This window comes from Giraffa tippelskirchi, chromosome 3 (genome assembly GCF_054371585.1).
Source record: "Giraffa tippelskirchi isolate mGirTip1 chromosome 3, T2T-mGirTip1v1.2.pri, whole genome shotgun sequence".
NCBI lineage: Eukaryota > Metazoa > Chordata > Mammalia > Artiodactyla > Giraffidae > Giraffa > Giraffa tippelskirchi.
The window spans coordinates 178,364,548-178,381,637 of record NC_137277.1 but is presented as its reverse complement, the minus strand read 5'-3'; the positions used below and the strand labels follow the sequence as shown (position 1 = coordinate 178,381,637).

Here is a 17,090-nt window from a genome sequence, read left to right as displayed (position 1 = left end):
ACAAGTCTCCCGCCCCACACTCCGCGGGCTCGCGCGCAGACAAAGACATTCCACAGCCCCCGCCCTCTCCGCGCGCTCGGCCAGAAGTGGGAGGAGACACGTGTCCCGCTAGCGCCGAGTCACGTGGAAAAGAAACGAAAGGCCCGCGGCCTCCCGCGCACGCGCACAAGTCCCAGGCCTGGAGGGCTCGCAGGGAAAAGGGGAGCGGGAGGCGACTTCTTCGGACTCCGCGGCGGTGCGCAGGCGCCGTGGCCCGACCGGGGACTTTGTTCTCCGCGCAGAGACCCAAGGGCGGTGCCGGTGGCTGGCTGCGCACGCGCGCCGCCTCATTTCCGGTGCTCTCTTTCGCTGGGTCGCTCGGGTCGGCTTCGGTCGCTGTCGCTCCCGCTCTCCCACCCCCGCCAACCGCCGCTCGGGCCGCCGCCACTCGGGCCTCCGCCGCTACCGCGTCGCTTCCTCGATCCCTTAATCGCACATCTTCCCCAATGCAGCGCCGGGACGACCCCGCTGCGCGCATGAGTCGGTCCTCGGGCCGCAGCGGCTCCATGGACCCCTCAGGTGCCCACCCCTCCGTGCGTCAGGCGCCCCCTCGGCAGCCGCCGCTGCCTCATCGGTCCCGGGGAGGCGGAGGAGGGTCTCGCGGGGGCGCCCGGGCTTCGCCCGCCACGCAGCCGCCACCGCTGCTGCCGCCCTCGGCCACCGGTCCCGACGCGACAGTGGGCGGTCCAGCGCCGACCCCGCTGCTGCCCCCCTCAGCCACTGCCTCCGTCAAGATGGAGCCGGAGAACAAGTATCTGCCCGAACTCATGGCCGAGAAGGACTCGCTCGACCCGTCCTTCACTCACGCCATGCAGTTGCTGACGGCAGGTAAGCGGGCCTCCGGGGTCCCTCTGGGTCGCCCGGCCACCCGGGGGCATGGGTGGTAGCGGCTTTGTTCCTCTTGCTTCCCGTCCCCTTAGAACCCAGGCAGTCGTGGACTCCTCTCATCCTCATCTTCGGAAGCTTAAGATTCCACGTTCCCATCCCGGCCCAGAGTGCGAGGGAGAATTTCTAGGCTGCAGTGGAGGCCAGGAGGGAACTTGGCGATCTCTTAGAGCAAAGATCTTGATGGATAAATGCCGCGTTCCCCGCCCCCTGGGCGACACTTCCACCTCCCCTCTTGCAGCTGCCCTGCGCTCCGAGTGCTCAGATTCTTCCAGAAAGGAACCTTCATCTCCCCCTTCCCCCAAAGGAGAAGCTTGTTTGATCGCGGGTGGCGGTCGGCGCCTCAACTGAGAGTGTAGGAGGTGAAGACAGCCTGAGCCGGGAGGGACCGTGAGAGGGAGGGGGGGCCGAGGTGAGATGGGGTGAGACTGGGGTGCCCTGTGCAGCGCGCCGCGGCCGCCGGAGCCGGGTCGGACTTAGCGGTAACTGGAGCTTGACTTGCTTGGAGGCAGGAGCAACCTGTGGGAATCCTAGTTTGAGGTTTTCCGAATCATATTTCCGACCTCGGCAGATAAGATGGTCATAGCTGCCGAGCCAGACGTTTTGGAACCTCTATTTTATAATGTGTGTTCTGCATTCAAGAAAGGGAAAAAAATAAACCTAGAGACAGTGAAAGGGGATGATAGAGGGAGGTTAAGGATGGTTTGCGTGACTTTCCCAGTAAGATGGGGGAAAAAATTGACAGAAGTTTTCGTGGCCTCCTCCCCCGCTCTTTTCAGTAGTGAAATAGATAAGGAATAGTGGTCTTTGTTCTCTGTCTGTAGACTAGCGCTCCTTTTTTGCTCAAAACTGGCCATCATTTAGTCGCTCTGAATTCTCCCGAAAGCCGCCTATTTTGGTCTCTCTTCTTGTTAAAACGGTTTAATAAGAGTGTCTTATGATACCTAAATTTTATAAGCAAATAAAAATTCAAAAGCTTCCAACACTGAGTGAGTAGTTGGACTCTTTGGCCGGATTGAAATAATCGACAGGTCCCATATGAAAATATCTTTTCCCCTCCGTTTGTTCTCTATCTCCCAACATTAAAGAAGATCTTTACTTTTAAGCAGTGAACAAAGCCCGAGACATTCAAGAATAACATTTAAATACTGCTTACGTTTTCAACTCTGTGCTTTGCTCTTCTATAACACAGTGGGATTGTTTGAAACATTACCGTTCATTGTGTTTTTCTAGCAAACTCTTTGAGGGCAAGGAAAGCTTTTCTAATCTTTATGTTTTTCATATTGTCTTGCATATAGCAAATACCAGTTGTTTGAATCTGAAAGCAAGTACATGTAGATTCAAGAACCTCAGACAATGGTATAAGTTGACTGGGTCTTTTATTTTTCTATAAAATAAATTTTTCTATTTTTTTTCTGGTATTTTTATTTTCTTGCATCTTCAATCAGTCCAGATTAAATGTGTGAGAATAAAATAACAAACTTTAGAACTGTAAGGTGTTGACTTGGGTTTGAAATTCTAGCTCTTGACTAGTCATCTACTCTTGGGAAACTTTCTGAATCTCACTAAGCTCATCTGTAAAGTGGGGTGGTGAGTTGTGAGGATTAAATGTTGTATAAGAAGCTCTGGCACAGTTCCTTTTGACCTATAATCATTAGATAATAACTTGCCACCAGTTTTCTCCTAGTTGTAAATTCGTGATACTGAGTTAGGATGAAAATGCAAAATTTTTCTTGCCATTCTGTGCACATCAGGTGTCCAGTGCTAGTCTAGTCTTTTAAGTAAAATACAGTTTCTTAGGATAGCTATCAAAAACTTGATCCTTATAGTGAAGGTGTTAGTTGCTCAGTCGTGTTCGACTCTTTGTGACCCAATGGACAGTAGCTTACCAGGCTCCTCTGTCCATGGGATTCTCCAGAAAAGAATACTGGAGTGGGTTGCCATGCCCTCCTCCAGGGGTCTTCCTTACCCAGGGATCGAACCCAGGTCTTCTGCATTGCAGGCAGATTCTTTACCATCTGAGCCACCAGGGAAGCCCAATCCTTGTAAGATAAATTTTCACCTGTCTCTTACTGTTTAACTTTTGTCACAAGAGAGCATGCTTTAATTTTTTTTTTTTTAATTTGAGCTTTTTCTCCCCTATCACTTTTAAATATATATATATAATTTATTTATTTGACTGTGTCAGGTCTTAGTTTCTACCAATAAGCTTCATTCCTCTGTGGCGTGTGGGATCTTAGATCCCAGGGCCAGATATCAAACCTGGGTCCCCTGCATTGCAGGATGGATTCTTAACCACTGGACCACTAGAGAAGTCTCAAGCTTTTCTTATTTTTTTTTTCTTTAACCAAATTGAATTTTAATTGGAGAAAGGGGGTTGAGGTAATGCTGGCTCATTGAGAGAACTGACTTGGGAAACGTGAATACTTCTTAGTATGGATGTGCTGTGCTTGGTGGCTCGGTTGTGTCCGACTCTTTGCAACTCCATGGACTGTAGCCTGCCAGGCTCCTCTCTGTCCGTGGGGATTCTCCAGGCAAGAATGCTGGAGTGGGTTGCTATGCCCTCCTGTAGGGATCTTCCCGACCCAGGGATCGAACCCAGATCTCCCGAATTGCAGGCGGGTTCTTTAATGTCTGAGCCAGCAGGGAAGCCCAAGAATACTGGAGTGGGTAACCTATCCCTTTTCCAGGGGAACTTCCAGACCCAGGAATTGAACCTGGGTCTCCTGCACTGCAGGCAGATTCTTTACCAGCTGAGCTACCCGGGAAGACCCTTAGCATGGATAAATGTTGATATATGTTGGACCCAGCTTTTAAGGTTTTTTTAAGTTGAATATATTTTTGAATGATCTGGAAAAGGATTGTAGTAAAGTTGACCAATTGTGAGGAAATGAGACTGAGAAGACGAGTAGTTAAGCTCTGTGATGAGGATACGTGTAGGAAAAATATAACTAACACTATGCTGGATGCTGGACACTGGTCTGAGCACTTTACATCAACTATTAACCTTACTAAGAGGAAGTTACTCTTGTCTTTATTTCTACATATGAGGAAACCAAGGCAAGTAGATTAAATAATTTGCCTAAGATAACAAAATCAATAAACAGCATAAGGAAGATTTGAAGTCAGTCTAAGTCTGGATCTCACACCTAAACCTCTTTGCTCACCACTTCCCCATCCCTCACTATAGTACCTGTAACAAACTGTACTCAAAAAAATTCTTTGTGTGTGCTAAAATATTAAAAGAAAATCTGAACACATCATAGTCTAGCCAACAGGTCAGTGAAGGTGACGAGACCAAGACACAGAAGAAAGAGGAAACCCAGAGAACAGAACACTTGGGACTTTACTCCTCCAGGCAACTCTGCCGGTTTCCCAAGAGGTGCCTCAAGACCCAGACCACTCTTGCCTTCCCAGCCCTCCCTCTCCCTTTCCCAGCTTAACCTTATTTTGTACTTATCAGCATCTGACACACCATATGTTTTAGTTAAATGTGTTTGCTTGTTGGCTACCCCTTCTTTATGACCAGAATGTCAGCTCTACCAGGGCAGGGATCTTTTGTCTGCTTTGTTCACGGCTGTATCTTCTGTTCCTTTAAGAGTACTGCACAGAGTGGCCTCTTACTAATAGTTGGTGAATGAATGTTCATCTTCCTTGCATGATGGAAAAATATCAACACAATTCTGAAGGATTTTGATTTTGAATATAGATTTCTATATTAGCCAAATTGATAATCAACTATGATGACAATTAAATGTTTTTGCAGATGTGCAAGGACTCTCAGGGTACCCATGCTTATTTTCTGAAACAGATAATTTATCATATTATTTGTGTTAAATGCTTACATAATAAACATAAGATGTTTTTATACATATCAGTGTTCTTTTTCTACTTTTTATAAATGGGGAAATACAAGTGAGTATAAATGATTCAGGAATAAGTAAACATTTTGAATAAATTAACAATCCCCGGATGATCTTGAAAGGATACTCAGCAGTTCATTTTCCAAAAGCACCCAGTGCAGGGACTTCCCTGGTGGTCCAGTAGTTAAGACTCTACGTTTCCACTGCCCAGGTCATGGGTTTGATCTCTGGTTAGGAAACAGATCCTGCATGCAGCATGGCAAGGCCAAAAAAAAAAACCCACGTCAGTTCAGAATATTTCCAAACAAAAACCTATTGAAATTTCAAAATAGTTAATTTCTATATTTTATTTACAATGTGCTATAGAAATATATCTTTTTTGATGTATTTAAATACACCTAACTCATGTCCGATTCTTTGCGACCCCATGGACTGCAGTCAGCCAGACTTCCCTATCCTTCACTATCCCTGGAGTTTACTCAAACTCAACATCCATTGAGTTGGTGAGGCTATCCAACCATCTCATCCTCTGTCACCCCCTTCTCCTGCCCTCAATCTTTCCCAGCATCAGGAATTTTTCCAGTGAGTCAGCTCTTTACATCAGGTGGTCGAATATTGGAGCTTCACCTTCAGTCCTTCCAATGAATTCAGGGTTGATTTCCTTTAAGATTGACTGGTACAATCTCCTTGCATTCTAAGAGGCTCTCGGGTGTCTTCTCCAGCACCATAATTTGAAAGCATCAGTTCTTTGGCACTCAGCCTTTTTTATGGTCCAGCTCTCACATCTGTACATGACAACTGGAAAAACTGTAGCTATGATTGTACAGACCTCTAACAAGACCTATTAAACCCAAAAAGTGGAATTGCAGAGGAACTATGGACCAAATAATGGCTGTCTATATCCACAGTTTCTTCATGTATGTGAATTCAACTAACAGTGAATCAAAAATATTCGGGGGTAGGGGGATTCCAAAATTTCCAAAAAACAAAATTTGAATTGGCTTTGCAGTGGTTTACCTTGTATTTACAACTATTTACATTGTATTAGACGTTATAAGTAATCTAAGTAAGATGATTTGAAGTACACAAGAGGATGTGTGTAGGTTATCTACAAGTACTATGTCATTTTATATAAGGTACTTGAAATCCTCTTATTTTGGTATGGAGGTGTGGTCCTGGGACAAATCTTGGGACACTGAGGGATGTCTTTGTAGGTATGAATATAAATACTAGGAAAGAAAGAGGCAGAATTTACCATTTGCAACAACTTCATGGTTGTTTATTTAGGAAAGTAGGAATGTATTGGGAATATGCTCAAACTTGTTCGTGAATGCCTCAGTAATAAAATGGTGTACCTTATTTCATCATTGATTGGATACTAAGAAGTTTTCGAAATGAAATAGTTACAGAGCAGTGAAAATGAAAACTATGCTTGAATGCCCCAACATGGAGAGAGCTTAGAAATCTAATGTTAGGTGGAAAGGTCAATCCCATAAGGCTTCATCCACGTGGTACAATATTGTTTTTATGGAACATGTGATACCAACAAAATTAACTAAAATATTGTTAGCATGCATAAATTTCAGATAAAGCAGTTTTTAACAAAACTTAACATGTGTTTACCATACGACTCAGCAATTATACTTGTGGGCATTTATCCCAGAAAAATTAGAACTCACATTCATAGGAAACCTGTACATGAATGTTCATAATAGCCGAAAGCTGGATATAAGCCATATGTATCCAGTTGATGAATAGTTTCGCTGTGGTACATCCATACCATGAAATACTACTCAACAGTAAAAAAAAGAAATGAACTATTAACAAATGCAACAACTTAAGATATCTCAAGAAATTGAGGGGGTGGGGGTCAGGCCACGCAGCTTGTAAGATTGTGCTTCCCTGAGCACCAAGCCCTAACCACTAGACAGCCAAGGAATTCCCTCAAGAGAATTACGCTGAATGAAAAAGCCAATCTCAAAAGATTACATACTGTGTAATTCCATTAATTTAACATTCTTGACAAAATAATTGAGTTAGAGAACGTCAGTGATTGCCAGTGTGAAGAAGAGAGGAAGGGAGGTAACTGTGCCTAGAAAAGTGTAGCATGAGGGATCTTTGTGTTCTGTACTGTGTTCTTTACTGTACTGGAATTGTTCTGCACCGACACTGGTGGTGGTCACATGAATCTGATTAAATTGCATAGAGCTAAGCACACACGCATGCACACATACACACACATACATGCAAAACTGGTGAAATCCAAATAAAGTCAGTAGATTGTACTTGCATTTTTTGGTTGTGATATTGTATTATAGACATGCAAAATGTTACCATAGAGAATAGTGGGTGAAGGATATAGGAGATCTCTTATTTCTTAAAACTGCATGTATATCTACAATTATCTTAAGATAAAGTGGTTTGTTTGTTTTGTTTTTAAAAGGAAAAAAAGCCCTAAACTGTAAGTTGTACCCTAAGAAAGAGATTGGGAGACCATGGTCAATAGGCCATGAGAGAGTTTGCCACTATCTTGGAATATGGGAATTGAACCCCTCTTAGAGGGCTCTTAACTCAGGCTTTGAAGGATTTTTTTTTTGAGCCAATACCCACCATTAGTCAACATTGTATATGAAGTACCGTGTCTGTTTTTCTGGGCTGTTCTGTAAGGGCTGTTTCTAGTCTGTAAGGGCTTATGACCCTAAATAAAATTAAAATCTATAGCTCTGTGTTCTTGCTTTACATTAATAAGTAATTTGAAAAATGAAAAGAATGGAGTGGCTTTATACAAAGTTAATAAACTTTCTGGACTTGTGAATCCAAAAGGATTTACCAACAGACAAGATACAGGGCAGAGAACTATAAACTTGGGAATGGTAAAGTTATATGAACTGTTAAGGGAAGTTGGGAGTGTTAATGGTATATTTCTTTAATTTAATATATGTTTATAGATGCCTGTTGTCTAGTAGGCATTGTATTATAAATGGCAGATAGTTCAGTGATGAAGGGGTCCAGAAATTGTTGATAGCAGGGAAAGGAGTGCTGTTGTTAGATGTTTGACCTGAATACATTGATAGTCTGGGAAGAGGGCATGACACCTGACCTTTGGGAGCGGATACCCTGTGAATCTTGCCCTTCTAGAAACACTATCTTTGGATGCCTTAGTCAGAAAATCATGACTGTCTTGCTCCTTATGTAGCATTTATTAAATGTTCAGTTAATGGATTGTACGTGATAGTCATTTTTAGTTAAGCCAGTGCAATTGATAAAATCTGTATATAATTTTTTCAAACTTCTCTAGTATTAATATTTTTATGTTCATGAAATCTTTTTTCTGTTAAAAAAAAAATCTTTCTTTTTAAAAGTAAGAAGGAAGACTGAGGTTTAACAACTTGCCCGAGGTCACACAGCAAGCATGTAGCAGAGTTGGGACTCACACCCAGTTCTGTTTAGCTTCAAAACTCAGGTTCTTTCCTCTCAGACATACATTGAAGAAGCAGTTCTCATCCTTTGGCATGTACAATCTGGTTGTGATAAGGCCTACTAAAAAAGGAAAGATTAAGTTATAGTAAAAGAGTAGAAGAAATGCCACAAGACTGGTTGAATTTACTGACTGACATATGGAATAACCTGGACTTAAATACCTGCTCTGTCATTAATTTTGTGATCTTGGACAGGATTTCTTCACCTGTTAAGTGAGGATAATCCTCATTATAAAGACAAAGAGGAACCCAAAAGGGTAAGATAATGATTATTGTCAGCATCTGACTCTGTACCAAACGGGTCACCTCTCTGTGTTGTTTACATGATACTTTTTCTTTCTTTGACTCTTGGGACATCCAAGGTCTCCAGAGGCCCAAACAAAGATCTTTTAAAGGAGTCAGTTTCACAAAGATTGTCTAGAAATACTTTTGCCTGTGGGTAAGGCATTTTTAGGAAGCTTCACCTTATTTTTTTTTCCTTCCCATTACAGCCTGCTTGTTAGCTCTCCACAAGAAGTGAGGCCAAGAAGAAAAATTGAAAAAGAAAAAGATCAGGCAGCTGAACATCTGAGGTGTTGATAGAGCCCTTTTGTTGCATTTATTGGATGACAGTGTTTGGGGGTATAAGCTGAACTTCCCAAAACTTTACAAAATCAGCTCTTTTTTGGCTTAAATAAAGTGTGCCCCTCTTTCCCTATTGAGAGGCAGTAATAAAAGCATGAGGTTTGAAGTTAGAGAAAGCCTGGGTTTTAATCCTTATTTGGGTACTACTTCAACAGCTTTCTAACTTAGAGATTTAACTTCTCTGAGTTTGTTTCTTCAGTTGTAAAATAGGGATAGTACCAGCTGCTTCACCCAGTAATGTTTGAGTATAAATGGGGTCATATTTGTATAGAATTTGATACATTGTAGGCACTGAATAAAGGTTTGGTCCTTCCCCTTCCAAAAGTGGAAGGTGACCCTCTTTGAAGTCTCAAAATGCTTCTTTTGCTTTTTAGGCTAACCCTCTGATTGATTTATCTTTTCAATCCTGTTTTATTTAAATCATTGTTCTCTGAATTCTCTAAAAAATGCTTTAACATTATTTTTTAAATCATAAGGTAAGTGGACAAGGGGATCCTAATCTACCTTGTTCAAAACATAGCAGAAGGATCTGTGTTTTAAATTTTTGCTAATTTATTATTTTTATTTGTTTGTCCCAGGTCTTAGTTAGGGTGTGTGGAATCTAGTTGCCTGACCAGAGATCAAACCCTGGGCCCCCTGCATTGGGAGCAGAGAGTCTTATTTAAACACTGGACCACCAGGGAAGTCCCAGGTCCATGTTTTAGAAAGGCCTTATATTCACAGGGCACATTTCATTGATATTAAAACCTTTCTACTGGGTTCAATTTTTGCAGCCCTGCTTCTTGTGGGAATCCAGATTAACAGATTTCAAGTCTTAGCTTCTTGTTCTGACCGATTAAAGTTTCTGGAAAGTGGCACAAAGTACAGCTGAAGGGCCTAACTAGATGGCAGCAATTAGAACACACAGAGACGTAGATGAGATGACGTCTGTAACTTGTTCCACATTTTTAGAGCTCCTCAGCGGTGTATTCAGATTTGAAATGTGGCATCTTTGTTCCTGTAGGACATTTGAAGATATAAAGTACCCAGTTTACCAGCCCAGAAGCTCTAGAAGAGGTGTATTCAGAGATGGTAGCTCAAAACCAGTGACTGCAAAGTTAATATTAGCAGTAAGTGGGAAGGGGTGGAGGTCAGGATACACCAGCAGTGAAACAGTAAACAAATAGGGTGTTGAATGAAGCATTTAGTTTGTTGATTGTAAGGTCAAATTTGCTTTCTACACCAAGCAGTGAAAAATAGGAGTGCAAAGAGCACTGTCATTTACGGTTCTTGTAAGTGTATAACATCTCAATTTAGGCTTTTTAATAAACAGAGAAGCCTTCAGTTTGGAATTCTGAACTCTATGAGTCTCAGTAACTTTCCGTCATCTGTGTACATCATAGCTCGATTTAGTCTAAACAGTTATTTTTAAAGTTTGTTAAAGGTTTAGATTTGCAGAATGTGTATGAAGTATTATGTCTATATACTGAAGGTCCACCAGGCTCCTCTGTCCATGGAACTCTCTAGGCAAGAATACTGGAGTGGATTGCCATTTCCTTCTCCAAAGGATCTTCCCGACTCAAGGATCGAACCTGGGTCTCCCACATTTGAGGCGGATTCTTTACCGCCTGAGCCACAAGGGAAGCCCATATATTGAACTAGTGGTTTTCAAAGTGTGAACCTTAGGGCAGCAATATCAGCATCACCTGGTCATTTGTTTTAAATGCAGATTCCTAACACAATCTTAAATGCAATCCCAGACTGGGATTGGGTCAAGTTTGAGAACCCTTATCTTAAAATTATAAAAGATAGGGACTTCTCTGCTGGTCCAGTGGTTAAGACTCCACATTGCCAGTGCAGAAGGCACAGATTTGATCCCTGCTTGGGGAACTAAGATCCCACGTGCCCCTTGGCATGGCCAAAAAGTTTTTAAAAATATGGAAGATAGAAACACTGGAAATGTTGTATAAGGAGAACATTGTGTTAGTCAGAGTGTTCCACTGATTTTAGGGCATATAAAAATTTTTTTTATTCTCAGTGGACCATAGTATAACATTTTAGTTGCTGGTATTCATTGCCTGCATGCCCTGCCCCCATCTCTGTTAGTACTCCTGTTGTAGCTGTTAACTGTTCTTCATTGCCAACTTCGTATACTGGGACCCCTTGTATATAAACATAGTGGAGATTGGGACCATGTCTGACTTACGTGGTTTCTCCTGTACTTTACAGGGCCAGGTGCCTGGCCCTTAGTAAGTTTTCCATGGTGCTTAGTGATCATACCTGTATCTGTCCCTTCATGTGCCTCACCATAGTTCAGTTCAGTTCAGCTCAGCTCAGCTCAGTTGTGTCCGACTCTTTGCGACCCCATGAATCGCAGCACGCCAGGCCTCCCTGTCCATTACCAACTCCTGGAGTCTACCCAAACCCATGTCCATTGAGTTGGTGATACCATCCAGCTATCTCATCCTCTGTTGTCCCCTTCTCCTCCTGCCCCCAATCCTTCCCAGCATTAGGGTCTTTTCCAGTGAGTCAACTCTTCACATGAGGTGGCCAAAGTATTGGAGTTTCAGCTTCAACATCAGTCCTTCCAGTGAACACCCAGGACTGATCTCCTTTAGGATGGACTGGTTGGATCTTGCAGTCCAAGGGACTCTCAAGAATCTTCTCCAGCACCACAGTTCAAACACATCAATTCTTCGGTGCTCAGCTTTCTCCACCGTCCAACTCTCACATCCATACATGACTACTGGAAAAACCATAGCCTTAACTAGACGGACCTTTGTTGGCAGAGTAATGTCTCGCTTTTCAATATGCTATCTAGGTTGGTCATAACCTTCCTTCCAAGGAGTAAGCGTCTTTTAATTTCATGGCTGCAATCACCATCAGCAGTGATTTTGGAGCCCAAAAAAATAAAGTCTGATGCTGCACTGTTTCCCGCACTCAAACACTTGGAATCGCTGAATGAATGAATGGAGTTCCCTAAACTTCTGGGATACTAAGGTTCTAGCTGATGAAACTATCTTAACCTGTGAATTGAAATTACCTTGGTGCATTTTTTCCTTTAGGACACTGAGTGAATTTGGGCTAGAGAGTGTTAGGGAAGGGAAGGAAGGGAAGTCGTGTCCGACTCTTTGCAACCCCATGGACTGTAGCCTACCAGGCTCCTCTGTCCATGGGATTCTCCAGGCAAGAATACTGGAGTGGTTTGCCATTTCCTTCTCCAAGGGATCTTCCCGACCCAGGGATCGAACCCAGGTCTCCCGCATTGGAGGCAGACGCTTTAACCTCTGAGCCACCAGGGAAGTCTGTTAAGTAGATATTAAAACACTTCCTAAGAAATGTGCTTCTAGGACTTCCCTGGAGGTCCAGTGGTGAAGACTCCATACTTCTGCAGGGGGCAGAACTAAGATCCTGCATGGCCAAAAGGAAAAACAGAAAGAAAGAAATGGGCTTTAATTAGCATATTTGCATATTTTACTTTATTTATTTGGCTATGTCAGGTCTTAGTTGCGGCATACAGGATCTTTTTAATTGCCACATGCAGGATTTAGTTCCCTGACCAGGGATCAGACTCAGGCCCCGCTGCACTGGGAGAGGAGTCCCAGCCACTGAAACACCAAGGAAGTCCCTGCATGTTATTTTATTCTGTCTTTATAGCAACCTCTTGAAGTAGATATTGCCTCCATTTTACAAATGAGGGCATCAAAGTTAGAGCAGTTAAACTTTTCAGAGTTCACACAACTAGTCAGTGGCAGAGTAAAACCCAAGTCTTTCAAACTCTTAAGGACTACTACTATCCAAAGCACTACTGTTACAAAATTTTAATAGGACTCTCAGTTGTGTATGGAGAAGGCAATGGCACCCCACTCCAGTACTCTTGCCTGGAAAATCCCATGGACGGAGGAGCCTGGTAGGCTACAGTCCATGGGGTCGCTAAGAGTCGGACGACTGAGCGACTTCACTTTCACTTTTCCCTTTCATGCACTGGAGAAGGAAATGGCAACCCACTCCAGTATTCTTGCCTGGAGAATCCCAGGGACGGCGGAGCCTGGTGGGCTGCCGTCTATGGGGTCGCACAGAGTCGGACACGACTGAAGCGACTTAGCAGCAGCAGCAGTTGTGTATTTAAATTAACTTTGTCTCTTCATTAAGATACAACTTTGGGGACTTCCCTGGTGGTCTAGTGGTTAAGAATCCACCTGCCAATGCAGGGGACATGGGTTTGATCCCTGGTCCAAGAAAACTCAACTCGCCTCAGGGCAACTTAAGCCCGTGCACCAGAACTTCTGAGCCCACTCACCTTGGGGTTGTGCTCCACAAGAGAAGCCACCACAGTGAGAAGCACAGGCACTGCAACTGGAGAAAGCCCAAGTGCAGCAGCAAAGATCCAGTGCGACCAAAATAAATAAATAGAATAATAATAATAAAGATTTGGATTTGTACTTTTTCTTGATGCAGATTTTAATTTTTTTTTAAGTTTGTTTATCCCCCTTTCCCCATCTCACTCCTGTCTGTTTTTTCTTGAGAACATTTGACTGTCTCTGTAGAGGTTTCAGCTGAAAGCGGAAGAGCAAACTGCTCATACTAGAAGCAGGCTTTGAGACTTCCCTGGTAGTCCAGTGGTTAAGACTCCAGACTTCCAATGCAGGGGACGTGGGTTCAATCTCTGGTCAGGGAACTAAGATCCCACATATGGCGAAGCAACTAAGCCTGCAAGCCAAAACTAGAATGTCTTGTGCATTGAAGGATCCCACATGACTCAGAGATCATCCCACATGCTACAACTGAGAGCCAACACAGCCAAATAAATAAAAAGAAGCAGGGTTTCAGTTTCCTAGTCAACTTCATCTAGCTTTGGTGCTTTCACCCAGTCTCTATTTGAAATTAAGGCACTATTCATCTGAACTATTCATTAATATTTGGTCTCATTACACACTATTCCGTCTTACTGCTTTAAGTAGACTCAGAATTTTGCCTTTATTTAAAAGAACAAAGCTAAATTAAATTTCTGTTTGTCCTATTCAGAAATTGAGAAGATTCAGAAAGGGGATTCAAAAAAGGACGATGAGGAAAATTACTTGGATTTATTTTCTCACAAGAATATGAAGCTGAAGGAGAGGGTTCTGATACCTGTCAAGCAGTATCCCAAGGTAAGGGAAAGAGTGCCTCATTTCTTTGAGTTGTCTTTGTAGTGTGACAGTATGTAGTATGTGGTGTGTCTTGTAGCACAGGCTGTAACAAAAGATTTACAGAAATTGTGAACCTGGTAAAGGTTCTGTCCCATACTTGTAATGACTGTATCTAGCAGTTGAAACATACAGGTCCATAACTAATAGCATAGCTATAGCCAGGAAGGAAATATGATCATCTTTTTATTATCAAAAAAGGAATTTCCTTCTCAAATGTTTGTTTAGCTTCAAGTTTAAAGGAAAAAAATTGAAATTGTTCTTTGTCAAAAGATTGAGCTGAAGTTTAAATAAAGAAAATATAACACAAATCCTTGTGACACAATGAATAAGTTGATTTTATTTCTTACTCAGAATTTTTTGCTCTTGTTTGTTTTTGATTTGGGCTATACTACTTGTGGTATCTTAGTTCCCTGACCAGGAATGGAACCTGTGACCCTTGCAGTAGAAGCACACAGTTTTAACCAGTGAACCTAAAGGGAATTCCCAAAGTTTTACTTTGAAATAAATGGTTCCTACTCCTCCTCCTTTTTTTTTTTTTTGAAAACAACTAGTTTTAGTCAGTCAGATCAGTACTACCAAAGGGTACCATATGTCTGTTCTGTTCTGAAGTAACTGCCTTAAAAACGTCTATGTATGTTAAATTACAAAGAGTTGTGGTGTGATAATACGGAAAGAGCACCACACTACATCAGGAAATTCAGGTTCTAGAGCTGCCACTTGGCAGTTTTGTGCCATGGCGTGCTCAGTTGCTCACTCATGTACAACTCATTGTGACCCCAGTGACTGTAGCCTGCCAGGCTCCTCTGTCCCTGGGATTTTCCAGGCAAGAATACAGGAATGGGTTGCCATTTCCTCCTCCAGGGGATCTTTGCAACCCAGAGATCGAACCCGCATCTCCTGCATTGGCAGATGGATCCTTGACCACTGAGCCACCCAGGAAGCCTCTTTCCAGTTGTATAACCTTTGGCCAATCAATTTTATCAGTACCACGTCAGTATATCTTTCAGTAAAATGGGAGTGGTTAGTACTCTACGTAATTTACAGGATTATTGAAGATAAATAATACATGTGTAAATATTTTATAGGAACATAAACATTTAGAAATCTGTCTTTATTTTCTATCAGTTCAATTTTGTGGGAAAGATCCTTGGACCACAAGGAAACACAATCAAAAGACTGCAAGAAGAGACTGGTGCAAAGATTTCTGTGTTGGGAAAGGGCTCAATGAGAGACAAAGCCAAGGTAAGCTCACATTAATGAGGCAAGAAGACACCCTAATGCCTTCCGGTAGCCTAGAGTCCAGTATGGACACCTTATGGAAGCTAGTTCTTATGTGTGTGCTGAAAGTGATTCCCTGAAATTTGCACTGGATGTGAGAGATTATAGACCAGTTAATTTACTTTGGCAACCCCAGAAGAACCTTGGTATGCCCTGGTAATTGTTTTCTTTCTGACTTCACTGTGTAGTAATGGAAATAGCAGTAGCAGCTTTGGCCTTAGTAAGCTTATCTAGGAAAACTTGGAAGGGGAGGCTGAATGTACTGAAACTTACCCAGACTAAAGACACTAAAATGTGAAGAGCACATTCTGTTTCCAGTAGTGTGGAAAAGTGTGAGCAATAGTGTTGTGAGTGCAGGTGAGTTTGAGGATTAGTTGGCTGCTTTGTTTTATAGCCAGCTGGAATGTGAGGCGTGCTAAAGGAAGATGTTACAGCAGGAACCATGAATAATCCTGATGATAGAATCCAGAGCTTATTTTTTCCCATGCCATAGCCCCGTATTCTTTATACTCTAAGTATGGAGAAACTTCCCACCAAAGTAGAATAGTCTTAGCTTTCTAGAGTCAGCTTTTTAGATGAGACATAACCTGCTCCAGCCTAAAAACTTAACTCTTTCAGGCCTCCTTGTATGCAGCCTAATTGATGAACATTTTCTCAGATCCTCTTTTTCCTCTCACGTTTCTCACTGGATGAATACAATTAGGCCTGAAGTATCATACTTTATTTAGTGAGGTGTACATGAGATTTTCTTCTCTCTGTCCTGACTTTTTTCCTTCCTATACAAGCAGATCAAAAGAGCTGGTGATTTAACAGCTCTACCTGGGATTTATTAATAAAAGCAAATGCTTGGCAATTAATGAATGAGTGGATGGATGCTTGGCAAACAGCTTTTATCCGAATGGAGACTGGAATTAAGTTTGTCTTTTATTTACCTTCTAATAAGAGCTCCAATGAATACACCAGCAATTCGGAACAACAGTTAGCTTTTAGCAGCAGACCAATTGCAGGTTTAGCAGACTGTGTAAATTACTATACTCCAGGGTTTGTTTTACTTTTTTCTTACACTTTACTGTGTTTTTTTTAGGTGTTGGAGTCATTTCTTACTGTCCCTTTGGCCTAATGGTAAAGGTGTCATTTTCTCCGTAGTCCAAGTGATAGTGATGTTTTTGTGCATTTTTCCACAGGAGGAAGAGTTGCGCAAAGGTGGAGACCCCAAATATGCCCACTTGAATATGGATCTACATGTCTTCATTGAAGTCTTTGGACCCCCATGCGAGGCTTATGCTCTTATGGCCCATGCTATGGAGGAAGTCAAGAAATTTCTCGTACCAGTAAGGAAATCCATATCCTGTATCACTTGAGCAAGAGAAAACTGGGATCTTGTGCTTATTGCTAAGGCAGGGGTTCTTAACCAGGGTCTCTGCATAACCTGAAATTGCATATCCAATTCTGCATTTATGTTCATTTTTCTGAGGTAGTCCATTACTTGTACCTAGTTCTCAAACCACTGTGTCCCGAGGCCACTCTACCACTCCTGGTCTAATGTGATTTTAGTTGTATGCCAGTATCTTTTGTCAATATCTTGGATCCACAATGTGTCTTGCATTCTAACATCTGGTCAACAAAGATTTAACAAGGTCTTCAATAGATTAAGTATTTTGGTGCTAGTATGGAACCAGGAGGTTATGATAGGAAAATGGTTCTGAAGGTGGTTGTAATCCCCTGCACTTAAGGGGTTATAGTATAGACTCTTG

General features: G+C 42.4%; 1 protein-coding gene across 4 annotated transcripts in view; it reads left to right on the top strand.

Moving 5' to 3' along the window:
• Positions 1-337: 337 nt before the first annotated feature.
• Positions 338-17,090, top strand: part of KHDRBS1 (KH RNA binding domain containing, signal transduction associated 1) — a 34,380-nt gene continuing 17,627 nt past the window's right edge. For 3 of the 4 annotated variants that reach the window (XR_014080953.1, XR_014080954.1, XM_081585964.1), the window contains exons 1-4: positions 338-867; positions 13,895-14,019; positions 15,184-15,300; positions 16,521-16,667. Coding sequence is in view for 2 of the 4 variants with exons in the window: in XM_081585964.1 (XP_081442090.1) it covers positions 486-867; positions 13,895-14,019; positions 15,184-15,300; positions 16,521-16,667 (771 nt within the window). In the remaining 2 variants the exon portion in view is untranslated. The remainder of the gene's footprint in view (positions 868-13,894; positions 14,020-15,183; positions 15,301-16,520; positions 16,668-17,090) is intronic. The other variant, XM_081585965.1, reaches the window with a different exon arrangement.